Consider the following 17,619-nt stretch of genomic DNA (forward strand, 5'->3'; position numbering starts at 1 on the left):
GTTCCGATGGAAGTAAAGAAGGATGTGATTCATGAATACGTCGATATCTTATTGGACTTGCTACGCCGAGTGCTACGCCCTGTTTAAGCCTGGAGCTATTGACGAACTTAACTGGTGAGCACGTTCCAATTATTTACTTTGTTTTCTTTAACCGCTATATAAAATTCCTGAAATTTATCACTAAATACGTACAGGGCATCGTTCGCTTCTATTGCCGCGGATATTGTGGGAGTCCCAGGTATCCGGTTCAAGCTTTAGTAAGCAACGGTGGCTCTTCTCTACCTTCTATTCCCTGAGTAGTTAGTACGAATAAGGGCGTCCTTGTGAAGTTTTGCTGTACCTGTTATGAAAAACTAGTACATCCCATTCCCTACACTCGCTGAAGAAACTTGTCTTGTTTCAGAAGTGAATCCCTTTTGTAGTACTAGTCTTCGTAACAAAAAGGACACCATTACGGAGCATGAGATCTGATCAAATTATTCGTAGTACTACTTGACCAACACCCCCAGCTAGGTGAGGGGTAGAGGATGACTCACACACACACACACACACACACACACACACACACACACACACACACACATGTTTGCAAGTAAACGTATCATGAAAAAAAAAACATTTGTACCTAGTGAACGTATTAATGAAAAAATGAAAATATCTAACATAATCTCTCAACTATGTAATTGCGTATGCTGGCAGCAGGGACTATGGCCAAGGGCTTGACGATCCTTCTCCAGGCAATTTGCGAGTTGTGGTGCCTGCCTAGGATGTGGTTGGGTTTGACAGTGGGCTCTGTTAAACTTCTATAAAAAGCTGCATGTATCCGCAAGTAGGCTCCGCCGAACCGATCGTGTGTTAGTCGGGCCGCTAAACAGATCTGACACGACAGCCCTCCGACGAGACAGAAGGTTTGTGCAGGTCCAACAAGGCGCCTTTAAAAACAACCATTGCGAACGACATAGAAGACTCAATACAATCGGCAACGACCTTGGCGACGAATAAAGGATCACGATTGGAAGCTTGGAACATGGAACTGCAAGTCGCTAGCCTTCGCAGGTTGCGACAGGATAATCTACGATGAATTATATTCCCGCAACTTCGACATCGTAGCGCTGCAGGAAATCTGCTGGACCGAACAGAAAGTGTGGAAAATCGGGCATCGAGCGGCACATTCTACCAAAGCTGTGGCAACACTAACGAACTGGGAACCGGCTTCATAGTGCTGGGCAAGATGCGCCAACGCGTGATTAGGTGGCAGCCAATCAGCGCAACGATATGCAAGCTAAGGATAAAAGGCCGTTTCTTCAACTATAGCATCATCAACGTGCACTACCGACCCGAAGGGAGACCCGGCGACGAGAGAGTAGCGCTCTACGCACAGCTGGAGCAGACATACGATGAATGCCCACTGCGGGACGTCAAAATCGTCATCGGCGACATGAGCACTCTGGTAGGAAGGGAGCAAATGTATAGACCGGTCATCGGACCGGATAGTCTGCATACCGTATCGAATGACAACGGCCAACTATGCATAAACTTTGCAGCTTTTCGCGGAATGGTAATCCGAATCACTTTCTTCCCCCGCAAGAATATTTACAAGGCCACATAGAAATCACCTAATCAAGAAACGGAAAACCAAATCGACCACGTTCTAATCGACGGTAAATTATTCTCCGACATCACGAACGTACGCACTTACCGCAGGGCGAATATTGAATCTGACCACTACCTTTTTGCAGTATGTATGCGCTCAAAACTCTCGACGGTGTACAACACGCGTCGGAGTCGTCCACCGCGGCTAAACATTGGGCAGCTACAAGATAGTCGACTAGCCCAAGATTACGCGCAGCAGCTGGAAGTGGCACTCTCAATGGAAGAGCACCTAGGCGCAGCTCTCTTGAAGATGGCTGGAGAGATATTCGATGCGCCATTGGAAGCACCGCAACCGCTGCAATAGGCACGGTGCATCCGGATCAGAGAAACGACTGGTATGACGGTATGATCGAGCGTCTGTTCACAAAGGAGGTGCGGCTCCAACAGCGTCTGTTCTGGCATCCAGCGGCTGAGTATGAAATGCTATTCCCCGGAAGCTATACCAAGAATGGCACCCCTATCCCGGTGGATAGGAAACCTTGGGCCAACAACCTATTGTAACCGAAACATCAATTTGTTCGAGAATCCGATAATAAAAGAATACGAACTGAATTTACGGCAACCAATCTTAGCGCGAAACAACGGACACGAATTGGAAAACGGAACGTTTTAATTCTAGCCCAGCAGGGTAAATTGGCACAACTAGCCAATGAGGCACGCCGCATGAAGCTTGAGACTCTATGACTGAGTGAAGTCTGTTGGTCAAACTTTGGAGAACACAGAACGCCGTCGGGACAAGTTCTGCTATACTCTGGTTTACGAGATGAACACGCTTCCCGGTATCATGGAGTTGGCTTCCTACTAAGCGTCCAGGCACACTCTGCGCTTATGAAGTGGGAACCTATGAAAGGATAATCGTAGCCAGATTTAGATAACGGGTACGAAACCTTACTATAATCCAATGTTATGCGCCAATCGATACTGCCGATCTGCTAGACAAAGAGAACTTCTACGTCAACTTAATGCAGTCGTAGATAGAATTCCGAAGGGTGATACCAAGATCTGTTTGGGCGACTTCGATGCGAAGATCGGATCCGACAACTCGAACCATGAGCGCATTATGGGACGCCATGGTCTCGGAGAAATGAGCGAAAACGGAGAGCTGTTCGCAGAATTTTGTGGTAATAACGATATGGTGATTGGAGGATCACCCTTCCCTCATCGACCGGTTCACAAGGTCACGTGGGTCTCCCGAGACGGCTTTACAGAAAATCAAATCGACCACATCTGCATCAGCCGATTCGCATTGCGCGGATTCGTCGGCAGGAGGAAAGAGTTGGACGACGATTCAACACACGCCACCTGGAAAATGTCACGGTGAAACGGTCATTCGTTGAAGAACTGGAGGCGCGTGCTGCAGATATTCCGGAAGGTGGCAGCGTGGAAGACCAAAGAACCGCCATAAAGAATGCCTTTTTTGACACCAGCGAGAACAATCTGGGCGAACTGCGCACCCAGAGAAAACAATGGATCACCGATGAGACCTGGAGGAAGAAAGAGGAGCGTAGAGAGGCCAAAGCCGCGATAGAGCGATCGAAAACCAGAGGAGCCAAAGTCTTAGCCCGTCAACGATACGCGGCTCTTAAGAAGGAAGTAAAACGCTCATGTCGACGGGACAAGCGAGCGTGGGCAGACTCTCTGGCCGACGAAAAGGAGAGAGCCGCAGCAACCGGGGACATTCGCCTCCTCTACGATATCTCACGACGCTTAAGCGGGACGAAGATGAATGCAACGATGACTGTGAAAGACGCGAATGATCAGTTATTGACCGACCCAACTGACCAGCTGAAACGCTAGTTCGAGCCCTTCGAACAACTTTTTCAAGTGCCAGCAGCCACGCCGCCACCACCTCGGTATGATCTACTTAGAATCCGACGTGAATATAACACGCGTCAATACTGAAGCTCCATCACTGCTAGAGATTCAAACAGCTATCCAAAGCACGAAATCGAATAAAGCCCCAGGGGTCGTCCGCATATCAGCCGAGATCCTCAAAGCTGACTCCATGACATCCGCTCAACTACTGCATCGTTTATTTCGTAATATCTGGGACACCGCAACTTTCCCGGTCGTCTGGATGCAAGGTATCTTAGTGAAGGTGCCCAAAAAGAGTGACCTGATTGTATGCGATAACTGGCGAGGCATTATGTTGCTGTGTGTCGTTCTCAAAGTTTTATGCAAAGTTGTCCTAGCCCGGATTCAGGAGAAGATCGATGTGACTCTCCGGCGGCAGCAGGCCAGATTCCGTGCCGGAAGATCCAGTGTGGTATTCATTGATTACGAAAAAGCTTTCTATCGTCTCAATCACGAGAATATGTGGGGCGCCCAGAGACGCAAGGGGGTTCCTGAGAAAATCATCGGCCTCATCGAGGCACAGTACAAGGCTATCTCGTGTAGAGTACTGCACAATGGGGTTTTGTCCGACCATATCCGGATCGTAGCTGGTGTGTGGCAAGGATGTATTCTATCACCGTTACTGTTCCTCATCGTAATCGACGAGATTCTGGTAGGTGCGATTGACCGTGAACCCAACCGCGAGCTGCTACGGCAGCCTATAACCATGGAGCACCTAAACGACTTCGAATTGGCTGATGACGTTGAACTCATCGCTCAACGGCGCTCTGATATGCAGAGTAAGCTCAACGACCTTACCGAGCGCTCCTCTTCGACAGGTTTAGTCATCAACGTCAACAAGACCAAATCGTTGGATGTAAACACGGTGACTTCTTCCAATTTTACAGTAGCCGGGCAATCAGTGGAGAATGTTAAAAGTTTCCAATATATTGGTAGCCAAATGGCGTCAAACAGCGGCACCAAGATCGACATAGGCGCACGGATAAAGAAAGCAAGGGCTGCCTTTGCGAGTTTAAGAAATATCTGAAAAAACAGGCAGATAAGTGAACGCACCAAAATACGAATTTGCAACTCTATCGTTAAAACTGTGCTGTTATACGCTAGCGAAACTTGGTGTGTATCATCGGAGAACACTCTACGGCTGCAGGTGATCATCAACAGATACCTGCGGTATATAATTCGGGCCTGGTAGCCTCACAAATGAATCTCAAACAACGAGCTCCATCATCGTTGTTACCAGATCCCGATAGCAACATAAATTCGGGATCGGAAGTGGAGCTGGATCGGCCACACTCTACGTAGGGGCGGAAACGAAATTTCTAAATAAGCATTAGACTGGAACCCAGCGGGACATCGCAACAGAGACAGACCCAAATGCTCATGGCGGCGTAGCCTCATTAAAGAAATAAAAGAAGTCGTCCGAAATTGAACCTGGCAACAGATTAAAGCGATATCGCTGGACATCGCTCAGGATGGAGATCTTTCAAGTCGGCCCTTTGCACCACCGGATGTGTACAGGATCCATAAGTAAGTAATATTCGGATGTGAGCCAATTTTAATTTACGATGCTGCCATCTGATACTCAAAGTTTGTAAGATTTACACCGCAAGTTCATGTCTTGGATGACACTCGGTGTAACTGAGAATGCTGCAGCATGGAAAACGAGTGAATAATTGTAGATTCCATAGATTAGCTGGATCGTCAAACTCGCAACCCTCCAAGCTTTACATAATTTATCTGTCCATATGAACAGTATAGTACTATTCCATTTAATTAGATCACGTTGTAATCTAAGGTTGCTAACTACGTATCTGTTAAAGCTACTAAAAGCGCCAAATAATTATTACCTACGTAATTACGTTCTCTGATCAATTTGCATAAAAACACTCAGAGAAATGCACTAAATCAACACTGAATATTTTAAACAATTCATAAGCATCTTTACCTCTCTCGAACTTCAAAGCTTTTACATTTGTCTTTGCTAATAAATTGGAATTGTATTTACTCACCTGAATTTAGAATGCACGTAAAACAAACCGAACTGTAGGGTGTTATTCCTAAGAATTGGATAGATATTAAATAATAAAACATCTTTTGTGTTTTTGAGATGTAGATTTCTAGTTTTATTGAATCTGTTTTCAGTTGTTTTTCTTGTTCGCTATAAATGCTAAAATACATTTCTAATAATATTTTCTTTACTGTGTTGTTTTCAAGTTTTTCGTTTTCCATTTCATCTCTTCTTTCAACTTATCATTTTATTTAATCTTTTTATCTCCACTTTTCGACTTTTTTTTCTATGCGTCAATCATTGTTTTGCATTTTATCATCTTCAACAATGTAATGAATCAAACGTCTCTCCTGCATCTATAATTTAATTTCCCTTCACTGCTATCTACCATGTCACACGTACTTTGATGAAATAATTATAAACAACTAGTACACATTCGATGATGTCAGGGAAAATGAACATTGTTGACCCATCCTCTTATCCGTATCATTTTCATCACAAAAATAGCAATCTGAACAAATAAAAAATAAATCTGTACGATGACAAGAACGCAAGGAAAATAAGACCTAACTATTATAAACACGAGGCAATCGGTCGGTTTAGTTCGTTCAACATAAATAATAACCGAAAGTGTGATAAAAGAATATGGTGTTGGCTTGTGGAGAGCGTTCTACCGGATTCACAAAGCTACAATAAAAAATAACATGAACGCTTTTCTACTAACACATATGCAATTTTACACGCACCCACACATACTCACTCGTACAAGCTAGCAAGCAAGCTGTAAACAATCACACAAGTACGAATTCCTGCGGTTGAATTTGCAACATTTGTAGCGGATTTGCATTCGTTTTAGTAACAATGTTATAATTCCGAAATTGTTGGGAAACGTTTACTTTGTGTCATTTCCCTGGGGGAAAAAATCTCTGTATAGAATGGTACGAGACGATTTTTTTTTATTTTTCGCAAAATAACACTATTTTAGCGTGAATGGTTTTTGCTTTCCGGTCTTATTTCATTATCACTTAATCAAGGGGTGCTTGCATAGTTATTTGTTATGAATAATTCCCTATTTTTGTTTGTTGTTTTCCGTTCTGTTGAATTTTTCCAATATTGATTCATGTGTTTGCTTTGTTTTTTTGTCATTCTATAATATTTACAATATAAGTTTCTTTTGAATATGGATGACGTGGTGCTTCTTTGTTCTATTTCTCTGTAGTTCCCTTTTTCATAAGCGATTTATCCCTCCTCGGATATCTTACCACGATATTTTGACTACTCTCATACAATTGCTTACAAAATATTTGAATATTTTCGCTTATTTTCGTTTTATGCAATTTTAATATATTTTTTGTTCAAGCTGTGGGTTGCAATCAATTAGATTAATTTTTCCCTCGATCATATATACAAATAAAATATTTCCTCCTATTTTACTACGCTTGCCTGCTTCCGGATTTCAGAGCTATGTGTTTTTGTTTCCGTTTTCAGTTTGCTTTCAAAAGTTAGACAACACGATTCCTCTCTTGTGGGTTAATTCCTTTTGGCTTCACTGATTGCAGAAATTCATAAAAAGAAAATCGGATTTGGTGAATATCGGGAATGGTCTTACCCCATGAACTGACTAGGGATTTAGCGAAGACAGCAAGAGTAAGAACAAGACTTCAAGAATGACTCAGAACGAAGGGTGATGGACAGTTTCGATTATTAACGACACGCCTTGGCCCATGTTTCGAATGACTATTCGTTTGTCTGGTTTTGTAACATAAATACATCTTCAGAATAAAGATGACACCCGTCGTTATACTTCTTTCTCCAACATTCCGAGAGAAAGTTTAAAATAAACGGTATATTTCTGCTTATAATGCGCGGAGTGTGTAAAAACCAAAACAAAAATATCTATCGGAAATAGAATACCCGATAATAGTAGTAATAGTAGCATTTAGCATATAATAGTAATCATGATAGTAGGTAGTAGAGTTGTTGCATGTTTTGTTTTGTGTTATGTTTCATTTCTGGAGGGAACGCGCCGGAGTGCATTTCACGTAACATTCTAGGAATAATAAGGATTGGCAACATCACACAACATGAACGCTGCGGGAGCTCACTCAGTCGCATCATCGCATCCATTCAACCTCACTCGCCCACATCCGATTTCGCTGGTGCACCGGAACTCATCCTGTATAATCATTTATTCTCCAACAATGATGATGATGATCGTGTGGAGGCCCACGAGCTCACAGTATTCTGACTTTAGGGGGATTTTTTGTTGTTGCTGCTGCTGCTTCTGATGCTGCTGCTGCTGTAGTTGCTACTATTGCTCGGTTGTTGCAACAATTACTCTCATAACTTATGGTTCGATGTGAGCCACGTTAGGCCCTCGTACAGGCCGTCGCCGGTCGTCGCACACGAGGGTTGCACGTACCAGTTACGGTCGCGTATCCTCGTCAGGCCAAGTTTTTCTTGGATCTCGTGAGGTTTCATTGCTGAAATGAGAGAAAATTGGGAAACATTGAGAACTAAAACAAAGAACAGGCTAAAACCTGTGAAAATACAAAAATACAATTTTACAAATAATATTTTTAATCAATTTATCAATAATGCACTCTGTGATAACATATATGAGTCATTAAATGGAAGGAAGAGAATGTAATATTTAGACATTTGGAATGTAATTCGGGTTTGGGGTATAATTCGAATAGTCTACATACCGTATTAAATAAGAAAAGGTACAGTCATACCTCGATATAACGTAATTCAATTTTACTTCCGTTACGTTACTTCGAAGCAAAAAAAAGGACGAACCATTCTCGTTCTAAAGCGGGATGATGCGCAGAAGAGCTTTCCGTACAAACAATCGACTCAAGAGGTGCTAAATGATGACGTTCAAGGCAGAGCCCTATGCCCAGTTAACCTTCTGTCTGTGCTCCAAAAAAGTTACGTTGACTGTGCTCTGGTGTCATGTTGACCCCAAATTGAAATCGTTATAACTTTCTTATTGTTTGTCCAATTTCGGATTTTTTGGGTAGTTTTGAGAGATAATTTTATCATCTTTCATGACGTTACCTAAGATTCTAAGTGGGCGATTAAGGTGGGCGCGGATACCTAAGATTAAGGTGGGCGCGGATACCTCGCGGGGAAGGTTTTTGTGAAAGGCGTTTGGCGTTTGGGTCTACACGCGTATCCAAAGTTCAATCAATTTGTAATACAAAGATTAGAATGCGATCTTAGAACATGTTCTTCCTCATCCTAGAAATCCCTGGAGTTAAGGCCTTTGAATCTACACGTGTAACCAGAAACAAGACAGAAAGAAAAAAACTTGAGTCTACTACCACAACATTCATGTGTGCCAACAATACATCGGATCTCACATAAAATAATATACTCAAATATAACTGATCACTAGGCGGCTCTTGCAAGAAATGCGCATTACGGGATTGTTCCGGGGATCCTGAAATATTTACCACGCCAAATCCGCGCCGATCAAAATCAAATCTGCGCCATTTCCGCGCGGCATTAAATTCAATCCGCGCGACTCAGAGCTAAATTCTGGCCCAATACGCGGGAAATATAATTTTTTTTAATAATGTGACACAATTATCACAATTTTCTGAACGTTTTTTTAAAGTGCGTATTATACAGTTTTAAGCTACTTCATACATGTTTTTATTAAATTAAAAAAATAAAATCGCAATTAGTATTACAACCCTTCTAGATGGTCTTCACCGTTTTATAGAAGCAGGATGGTTGCAATTTTGTTGTAATTTTTGTTCATAACACAAACTTGCGTAGAGATTAGGTAAAAAGATCATGTAAATTCGTTTTTGAACAAAACTTCCGAGTAAAAATTATTTGAATTCATATCCAAATAGAAATAATTTAAAATCTAACATACTTGCTCAGGTTTCGTTGAATGTTCTATTTTCTAAAACATAAAACTCTCCTGAAGAAAGTTGTCATACGGAAATTCCAACAAGATTTTTTGCAGAAATTTGTCTAAGAAATCTACTGAAAATTTTAGCAGGAACTCCTGTGTCAGTATTACTTGAATTTCATAGGAAATCTCCAAGGGTATCTGCAAAAAAAAACTCTTGAAATTTGTCTGGAAATTGCTGCGGTAGATCCTCCGAGAATTTATGCAAAAATTCATTCGAATACTTTTTCATAAATTCAATCTGGAGGAGGATGAATTCAATAAATTCAATCTGGAGGAATTAATCCTGAATAATCCGCATGGTTTTTTACGACAATACATGCGAGAATGCATGCATGAATTCCTGTTGAAATCTATTTGGATTTTTTTTACATAAATACGTTGGTAAAAACACAAAAACTTCCGGGAATTCTCCTGTAAATTCAAAGCGGAATTTCTTTTTACAGGAATTCCTGCTGTCATAGCTTCAGGAATCTCCGAGGAAATTGCAACGTGAATTCACGAGAAAACTGCTCCAGGAGTCACTAGACAAATTCCTTTGGAAATGCATGTGGAAATGTCTTAATAAATTGCTTTGGGAATTCCTTAAGACATTTTTTGATCAATTCCTACTAAAAATCAATTCTTTTCCAGGCCAAAAATCGCGTAAATAAAGATTATTCAATTCAATTCTCTAATTCAAGGAGGATTTTTAAATTTTTCCCGTTGTTATCGCTACATGCATTACCGTGAAAATTCTCCAAAAAATGTTTACAGCTTATCATAGCAAAATTCTGCAGAAATCCTCTCCAAGCTGTTGAAGATTATTTATTAAATTACGCAAAGAATCCGTGAGGAAATTTTTCCGTAATTTTTCAGCTGGAATTTCGAAGAGAAAACTTTTGTAATAGTTATCCGAAAATAACGCAAAAATTTCTTAACAAGTCCTGTGGATTTTTTTCCGAAAATATCTGTGGAAATTGACCTTTCAATTGCTGAACAAAATTCCTCTTCAATCACTGCGAAAATTCTTATTATAATGAGACATCTGCATCAAATCAAAGAACATTTTTGTTTTTTCAATTGTTGTATATACTCTGATTCATTCTAGAGAAATGCTATGAAAGCAATATAAAACCTTCAATACTATAAGAGAAGAAACTAAATCCAAACGGGAATATTTGACGGGATAAAAAAATGGATTTTAGGAACCAATAATTAATGAAGTGACGGGCATCTTCTTACAATACTTGTTGAACGATTGAACAAAAGTGTAATGCATGACATTCACTAAGGACTTGGGAATGTCCGGAAAGTTGTGGAAGTATGGACTTCAAACATAAAGTTTATTCTCAACATTATTTTACTATAGAAAGGAAGCTCCATGCATTACATTCAGATTTTTTTAGTTAATTTTCACCTACAATTAAATCCGCACGAAGTCTTCAAATCGTTATGTAAATTCGTGCCAAATCCGTGAAAACCGCGAAATCCGCGAAAATCGCGAAATCCGCGTAGTCGTAACAACCCTGCCATTACACTGAGCACTGCTTTGTAGTCCTGGACATCCTGAACAATTTTGCCGAATACAACTTGGGTGTAGGTACGAAGGATCTCAAGCTAGAGCAATATTTCACACATGCAAGAATATTGCAAGCACACTAGCGCCGCCTAATTGTAAAATTCCTAATTATTTTTTCCGTCACAAGACAGTCCATTCCCACCAGATGAACTTTGCTAAAGACATAATTTTTACAAATTTCAAATTTGTGCGATAGGAATATTTACAATTTCATATATCGGAATATCTTGAGTTAGTCTAAATTAATGATTTCATATTTACTACCACCTTGCGGCCAAGTTCTAAACTAATCAATGCCTCATGTCAAAGCACACGCCTGCCTGCATAATCTTCTTGAAAATCTGCAGCTCAAAATGGGTAGGATTTTCAGATATAATCAGTTTTTTACCCCTTTTTACAAAAACCGCTCCCGGTGAGGTAACCGCCCACCTGTGATCAATCTTAGGTAACGTCATGAAAGATGATTAAATTATCTCTCGAAACTGCGCAAAAAATCCAAAATTGGGGTCATATTGACCCCAGAGCACAGACAAAAGGTTAAAGCACAAAGTTTAAGTCACCCAATGTAAGGGCTTGGATGAAGTGATTGAAGTTGGTGACCTGGTTGACGCATTGAGAGGTCAGTGTGGAACGACACCGCGATTTGATTATGAAAGAGCTATGCTGATTCCACGTACCTCTGGTGGAAGTCAGAAGGTGCTGAATGAAGCCAAGTGTTGGATTATCGATATGTACTGTAAGGAAGTGCTTGCCGCCCTGAGGTGCTTTTTCTGCGTCAATGGCGTAGACAACAAACAACACCCCACTGGTGGACAGGCCTGTCCAGGCTTTCGACGAACCCGAACATGCAAGTAAAGAACTTAAATCAGTGTGAGGCAGCCCAACAACTGCTGCAGCAGCCGATCTTGGAATGAAATACCAATTAGTCTTGCTTTCCGATCCGTCCACAACATTGCCATGAACGTCAATTGGATCGCAGATAAGTCAAACATGGTGGCAATACGGACTTGCGGTTGGTACCTAATTCAGGAGATTCTCTCTCGTCCCCTGATGACGTTGGCTTCGTTACACCGGAAGTCAATGGAGTATATTTCTGCAGCTGTTATGCTCCTCCAAGGTGGACATTTGAACAGTATAGTAGTGGAACACTTCAACAGTTTGGGCAGTTGACTGGAATAGCCTAACCAACGCTAACGTATCTTGCTATAAGCGTTGGCAAGGCTAAATGTGATTCTGCTGAACAAATCAACATTTATAGGCTCATGAGGCAATAGATAGACCCCCTCTAAAGTATTGCGTGATTGCGACTATTGTAATGAGTGTTCGTTTTAGTAAATAGGATCTGGTAGGACTTCCCATCCCCATACTACCTGAGCCTTCCCAAGTTTTCTTTTTCCTAATTATAGTGTTTTTTTTTCAGTATATGAGAAGTCCGTCACTTAGCCTTCTCAGGTGTATGTTTGCGGATTCCCGTTAATCCGTCTTCGAAAAACATGCATACATAATTTTAACCATTTACTTTTTCTTCAGTTTACCACAAAGCTCTGGGCATCCGGGCTACGCCACTCTATTCACGATGTCAAATAAACGGATGAGCAACTTAAATACCTCAAATCTATATTCCAACTCCGTTCGTACTAAAACTACACAATTTTCTAACATTGAGCAGCCATGATTATGTAGGTCTATGTCTATCCCTACAAACTGTTAATGATAAGATGATGTCAACTGTTAAACATAGACCGTTCCGATAATAATAAATACACTTTGTTTATTGAATAATTCCAATTTTTTCAAGTAATCTACCAATTTATTGTTACCTATGGCCGAAAATTTTATTTACTTTCGTATAGCATCGAGTATTCGAGAATGTTTCGAATATTCATCATGTTCTATAAATGTTTGCTTCCCATTGTTTTGAGGATTTTGCACATGTTTTTCAGCTATTACTCAAAAATTTTCATAAATATTTCTACTTACTCCATACGATCTGTGTATGGCACTCATTTTGAAAATAAAATAATTGCAATTTGACGTGAATTAGAACAATTTCAAATTAACAGCTACTAGCCTCAAAAAACATTAAAAATCATTTCGTGCTTTCGTTTTCACTAATGCAACCAACCGTCTAAGACGAGTTTAATACTCTCCATTTAATTCCACTACGTTTTGTTATCTTTGCAGATACGTATTTCGACCGCAACTGTGTGGTCGTCTTCAGTGTATCGTACTTGACGTCAAGTAATTCGAATCATGTTTTTGCCCCGCAATAATACGCACAAGATCAAACGGAGATCATCAAATCAAGAAAAGAAAAATACATCGATAACGTCCTCACCGACGGTAAATTCTGCTCCGACATTAGCACTTACGGCGAAATTCTCAGTCTCAGACGGCACAAAATCATTTCATATTTTTTACTTTATGATCAGTTATATGAAAGGTGTACTACAGTAAGTACCATAAGCAAGTAACTTGTATAAAAGGTACGTAACGATGTAAAAGAGTGTATAGAATAAGGAAATGTCGGGATTTTATGATTCAGATCATTTTTGTGAAGAGTGGAATTTTCACCAGCAGAACATGTCGCCAGTGAAGGGAAATGCCATTTCAATGTCATTGGACACATTTATTAATTACTTTATTCACAATTTTAATTGTTTTTTTTATAAACATGTAGCCGCCTAAAGGATCCTAAAGAGTGGAATTTTCACCAGCAGAACATGTCGCCAGTGAAGGGAAATGCCATTTCAATGTCATTGGACACATTTATTAATCACTTTATTCACAATTTTAATTGTTTTTTTATAAACATGTAGCCGCCTAAAGGATCCTAAAATTTTTTTTCTAATAGGTCATTGCTGTAAATCTGAAATTGGTGTCGTCATCAATTTCAGATTAAGGGCCGAATTAGTGTCAAATGACATTAATGTCCGTGACTGTTTTTAAATTTTGTTCTCATGCCTTTGTATTTAGAAAAATGAACTGTTTGGCAAAGTTCTAGGATCCTTTAAGCCCTACATGTTAATAAAAAAAACCGTATATAACTCTTGGAAAATGAGCATCCCTTGGAAAATGTGCAAAAAACCTTTTCAAATAACTGTGCAAAATCTCAACTGCGTTGCTTACAAACAACCGATAAAAAATCTAAATAAAATGCATGATTTGAATCTCATAAGGTAGAAGCCCCCTTCAAAGGAAGCAAAAGAACACAGAAGAAGACACAAAATTTTTATGAGAAGCCATGTTTCTATGTGGAAAAATTAATTTAAAAAAATATATACGTCTGAAACATCCAGCACGCGGAAGCATAATATGCTCTCCTCTTTCATGTCGTGGGTAAATTAAAAAGTTCTGTCGGGGATTCTAGAACATTTTTTTGGTCCATTTTTTTGTGGTCGATCAGCATGAATAACACCAAATTACTAAAAAATCCTAAATCCAGATTAATCCACCTAGCGTTGGTGGTGCCTTTCTCGCAGTTAGTTGAGACACCAACCTTATATGGGGTTTATATGGTCCGATGTACCATTTTCTTCATAACTTTTAAACGCAATGACCGATCATTATAAAATTCAATAGTGATCAACAAGGCTTTGTCCCCTGTCGAATGAAACGAGAAAATCGGTCGGGAATTACTATACGAAAAGTTGTCAAATGTTTTTTATAGTTTTTGTGCACACACATACACACACACACATACACACACACACGGACAGACAGACATGTGCTCAGCTCGTCGAGCTGAGTCGATTGGTATATAATACTATGGGTCTCAGAGGCTTCTATAAAAAGTTCGTTTTCGGAGTGAAATGATAGCCTTTCGGTACAACTTGTTGTACGAGAAAGGCAAAAACACATTTCAATGTGGAAATTCAATACATTTACTTTCAATCTATATTATCAGTCTGTTTAACGGAATATCGTGAAAACTGCAGAAACATCCATACGATTATTGAAACATCATTTGGATATAACGTGTTTGGACACTAAAGTATTGTTGACTAGCGAAGTTAAACTGGGCCACAATGGGCCACGTGACCCACTCAAATGAATATTTTCTTAAAATTTTAATATATACGCCATAATTGTTCTTATATTAATATTCGCGGATATTATTTATTTCTGGAGAGATTCCGAAACAATTTCTTGAGACATTTTCTGGATAAATCATCGTTTTTTTGTTAGAAATTTCAATAAGAGTATATTCGGGAATTCTATTGAGAATACTATCAGCAACTACTCTAGAAAAAAAATTTAGGAGTTATTTTTTAAAATACAAAGAATTTTATATGATGTTTCTTAAGAGATTTTTTCGGAAAATCCTTCGAAAAATTCTCTAGAAATGTTTTGAAAATCTATGCAGAAATTACTTCAAAATTTCCCATATTTAGACGATACACAACAGATAGAGTTCTCGAAAAAATTTATGGTTTTAAGGATAAAACAGTTTCTAATGAAATTCGTAAATAAATTTCCGAAGGAATTGCTGGAGTAATTGCCTTCGACTTTTCTTAAAGCATTAAGAAAAAAACTCATGAGAGCATTTCCAATAGAATTACTGAAGGAATTTCCGAAAAAAAGAACTCGTGAATGAATTTTCGAAGGAACTCCTGGTGGATTTTTATAAAAAAAATTATAAAACGAATTTCTAATTCCCGAAGGAATTCCAAAAGGAATTTAAAAATGAATTTCTTGTTTGAATCCCGAAGAAGTTCCGAAAGAATTTTTATAAACGTTGACAAGGAATTTTCGTACTAAAGAAATATATCCTTTAGAATTCCTTGAAATAGTTTCCGATGAAATATCTGAGAAAAAATCCAAAAAAAATCCAAAGGAACTTCCATTAAAAAATTCCCAAAGGATATCCCATAAAAAAACAACATTTCCCATAGAAATTTCCGATATATTGCTAAAGAAATTATCGAAAGAGTTCCTAAGGAAATTATCGAAGAAATTTCCAAAGAGGTATTCCAAGTAGTCTCTGAATAAATTTGCAGGGGAACTTCAGAAGCAATTAATACTGTAGAAGTGTTTTAGTAAACAAAGGTATTTCCAAAGGATCTCGTGAATAAATTCCAAAAGGAATCCCTGGAGGAATTTTTGGGGAATGCCCGCCCAGAGGACTTCTTGTAGAAGTTTAAGAAAGCAGGAAATTTATTCATTCATTTAGAGATTATTTTAATATTTCGCTCGGAAATTTCTTAGAAACCATTTCTCAAAGAATTGTTATAGGTATTTCCGGTGTTAGTGCATAAATGTAAATCCACGATTTTCGCGACAGCATTTAAAGAAACTGCGAATACCGCTACTGGAAGAGATAATCCGTGACTGTTGGAACAGTCCTCTACGTGATCTCGGAATGATCCTCCATCCTCCAGCATTACCCGCATCAACTTAAAAGCCCCATTACTGCAGGAAATAGAAGCAGCCATCCGAAGTATGAAATCCAACAAGACTCCTGGGGTCGTCCGCATATCAGTAGAGATGATCAAAGCTGACCCCACGCTTTCTGCCCAAATGTTGCATTAACTATTCTGCAATATCTGGGACATCGCGACTTTTTCGGCTAGACTGGATGCATGACTTCTTACACCCAAAAAACAAATCTGACAATTGTATAAAATCCGGGCATATACAATTCTGTAAGCTTTTTATACAAATATTGTATTAAAATAATACAAATCTGTATTATTTTAATACAATAATTGTATTAAAATCTTCTGAAATTGTATATGCCCAATTTTTATACAGTTTCTGTAAGGTTCTTATGCATAACTGTATTAAAATCTGCCATCCGCTGGTTGGGTGATAGTGAAGATCACGAGGAAAAAGGGGATCTGACTGTGTGCGACAACTGGCGGGGCATCATGTTACTGTGCATTGCTCCCAAAGTTCTGTACAAAGTTATCCTGAATCAAATAGGGGAACTGTTCCGTTTTCCATCTCACTGTACATATATTCATCTCATAGCGAAACAAAGAAATTCCGCACCAATTTCGTCGCTTCTTTTTGCTAACATGCATGCACACTGCTGAAAAAAATCACAAAAATAATAAACAAACAAAATACCTTTTCATTGCTTTCTTTTTCGTGAGACCAATATCGGAGCTATGAGATGAAGTCCAGGAGCAGTAACCCTATAATTCTTTTTTTTATTGCTGAGGTTTTCAGCCCTGTGCTGGTTCACCTCAGATCGAATACATGAGTAGACATGACTCTCCAATGGTAGCAAGCAGAAACCAAGATTGACATAGGGTTGCTTTTGCGAATTTACGAAAAATATGGATATTCAATCGGATTAATATTAGTTAACGCGGGTCTACTACGAAAGGCCGAATCACAAAAGGCCGAATCACGAATGGCCGAATTACAAAAGGCCGAAAGCAAAAAAGGCCGAATGCACAAAAGGCCGAAACCACAAAAGGCCGAAATCACATAAGGCCGAATCACAAAAGGCCGAAACCACAAAAGGCCGAATAACAAAAGGCCGAATAAAATCGGCAGACCAACAAAGTGGACCGGAGCGCGCGCGCTCGCTCCGGTCCACTTTGTTGGTCTGCCGATTTTATTCAGACTTTTTTTTATTCAAATACTTAATATAATTTAGAA

At 39.5% G+C, this 17,619-nt stretch overlaps 1 protein-coding gene across 2 annotated transcripts in view; it reads right to left on the bottom strand.

Moving 5' to 3' along the window:
- Positions 1-6,446: 6,446 nt before the first annotated feature.
- The window catches only part of LOC134209021 (ADP-ribosylation factor 6), an 83,423-nt gene continuing 72,250 nt past the window's right edge, over positions 6,447-17,619 (bottom strand). For both annotated transcript variants that reach the window (XM_062685003.1, XM_062685002.1), the window contains exon 5: positions 6,447-7,998. In XM_062685003.1, coding sequence (XP_062540987.1) covers positions 7,856-7,998 — 143 coding nt within the window. In that variant the 3' untranslated portion in view covers positions 6,447-7,855. The remainder of the gene's footprint in view (positions 7,999-17,619) is intronic.

Source organism: Armigeres subalbatus, chromosome 2, assembly GCF_024139115.2.
Source record: "Armigeres subalbatus isolate Guangzhou_Male chromosome 2, GZ_Asu_2, whole genome shotgun sequence".
NCBI lineage: Eukaryota > Metazoa > Arthropoda > Insecta > Diptera > Culicidae > Armigeres > Armigeres subalbatus.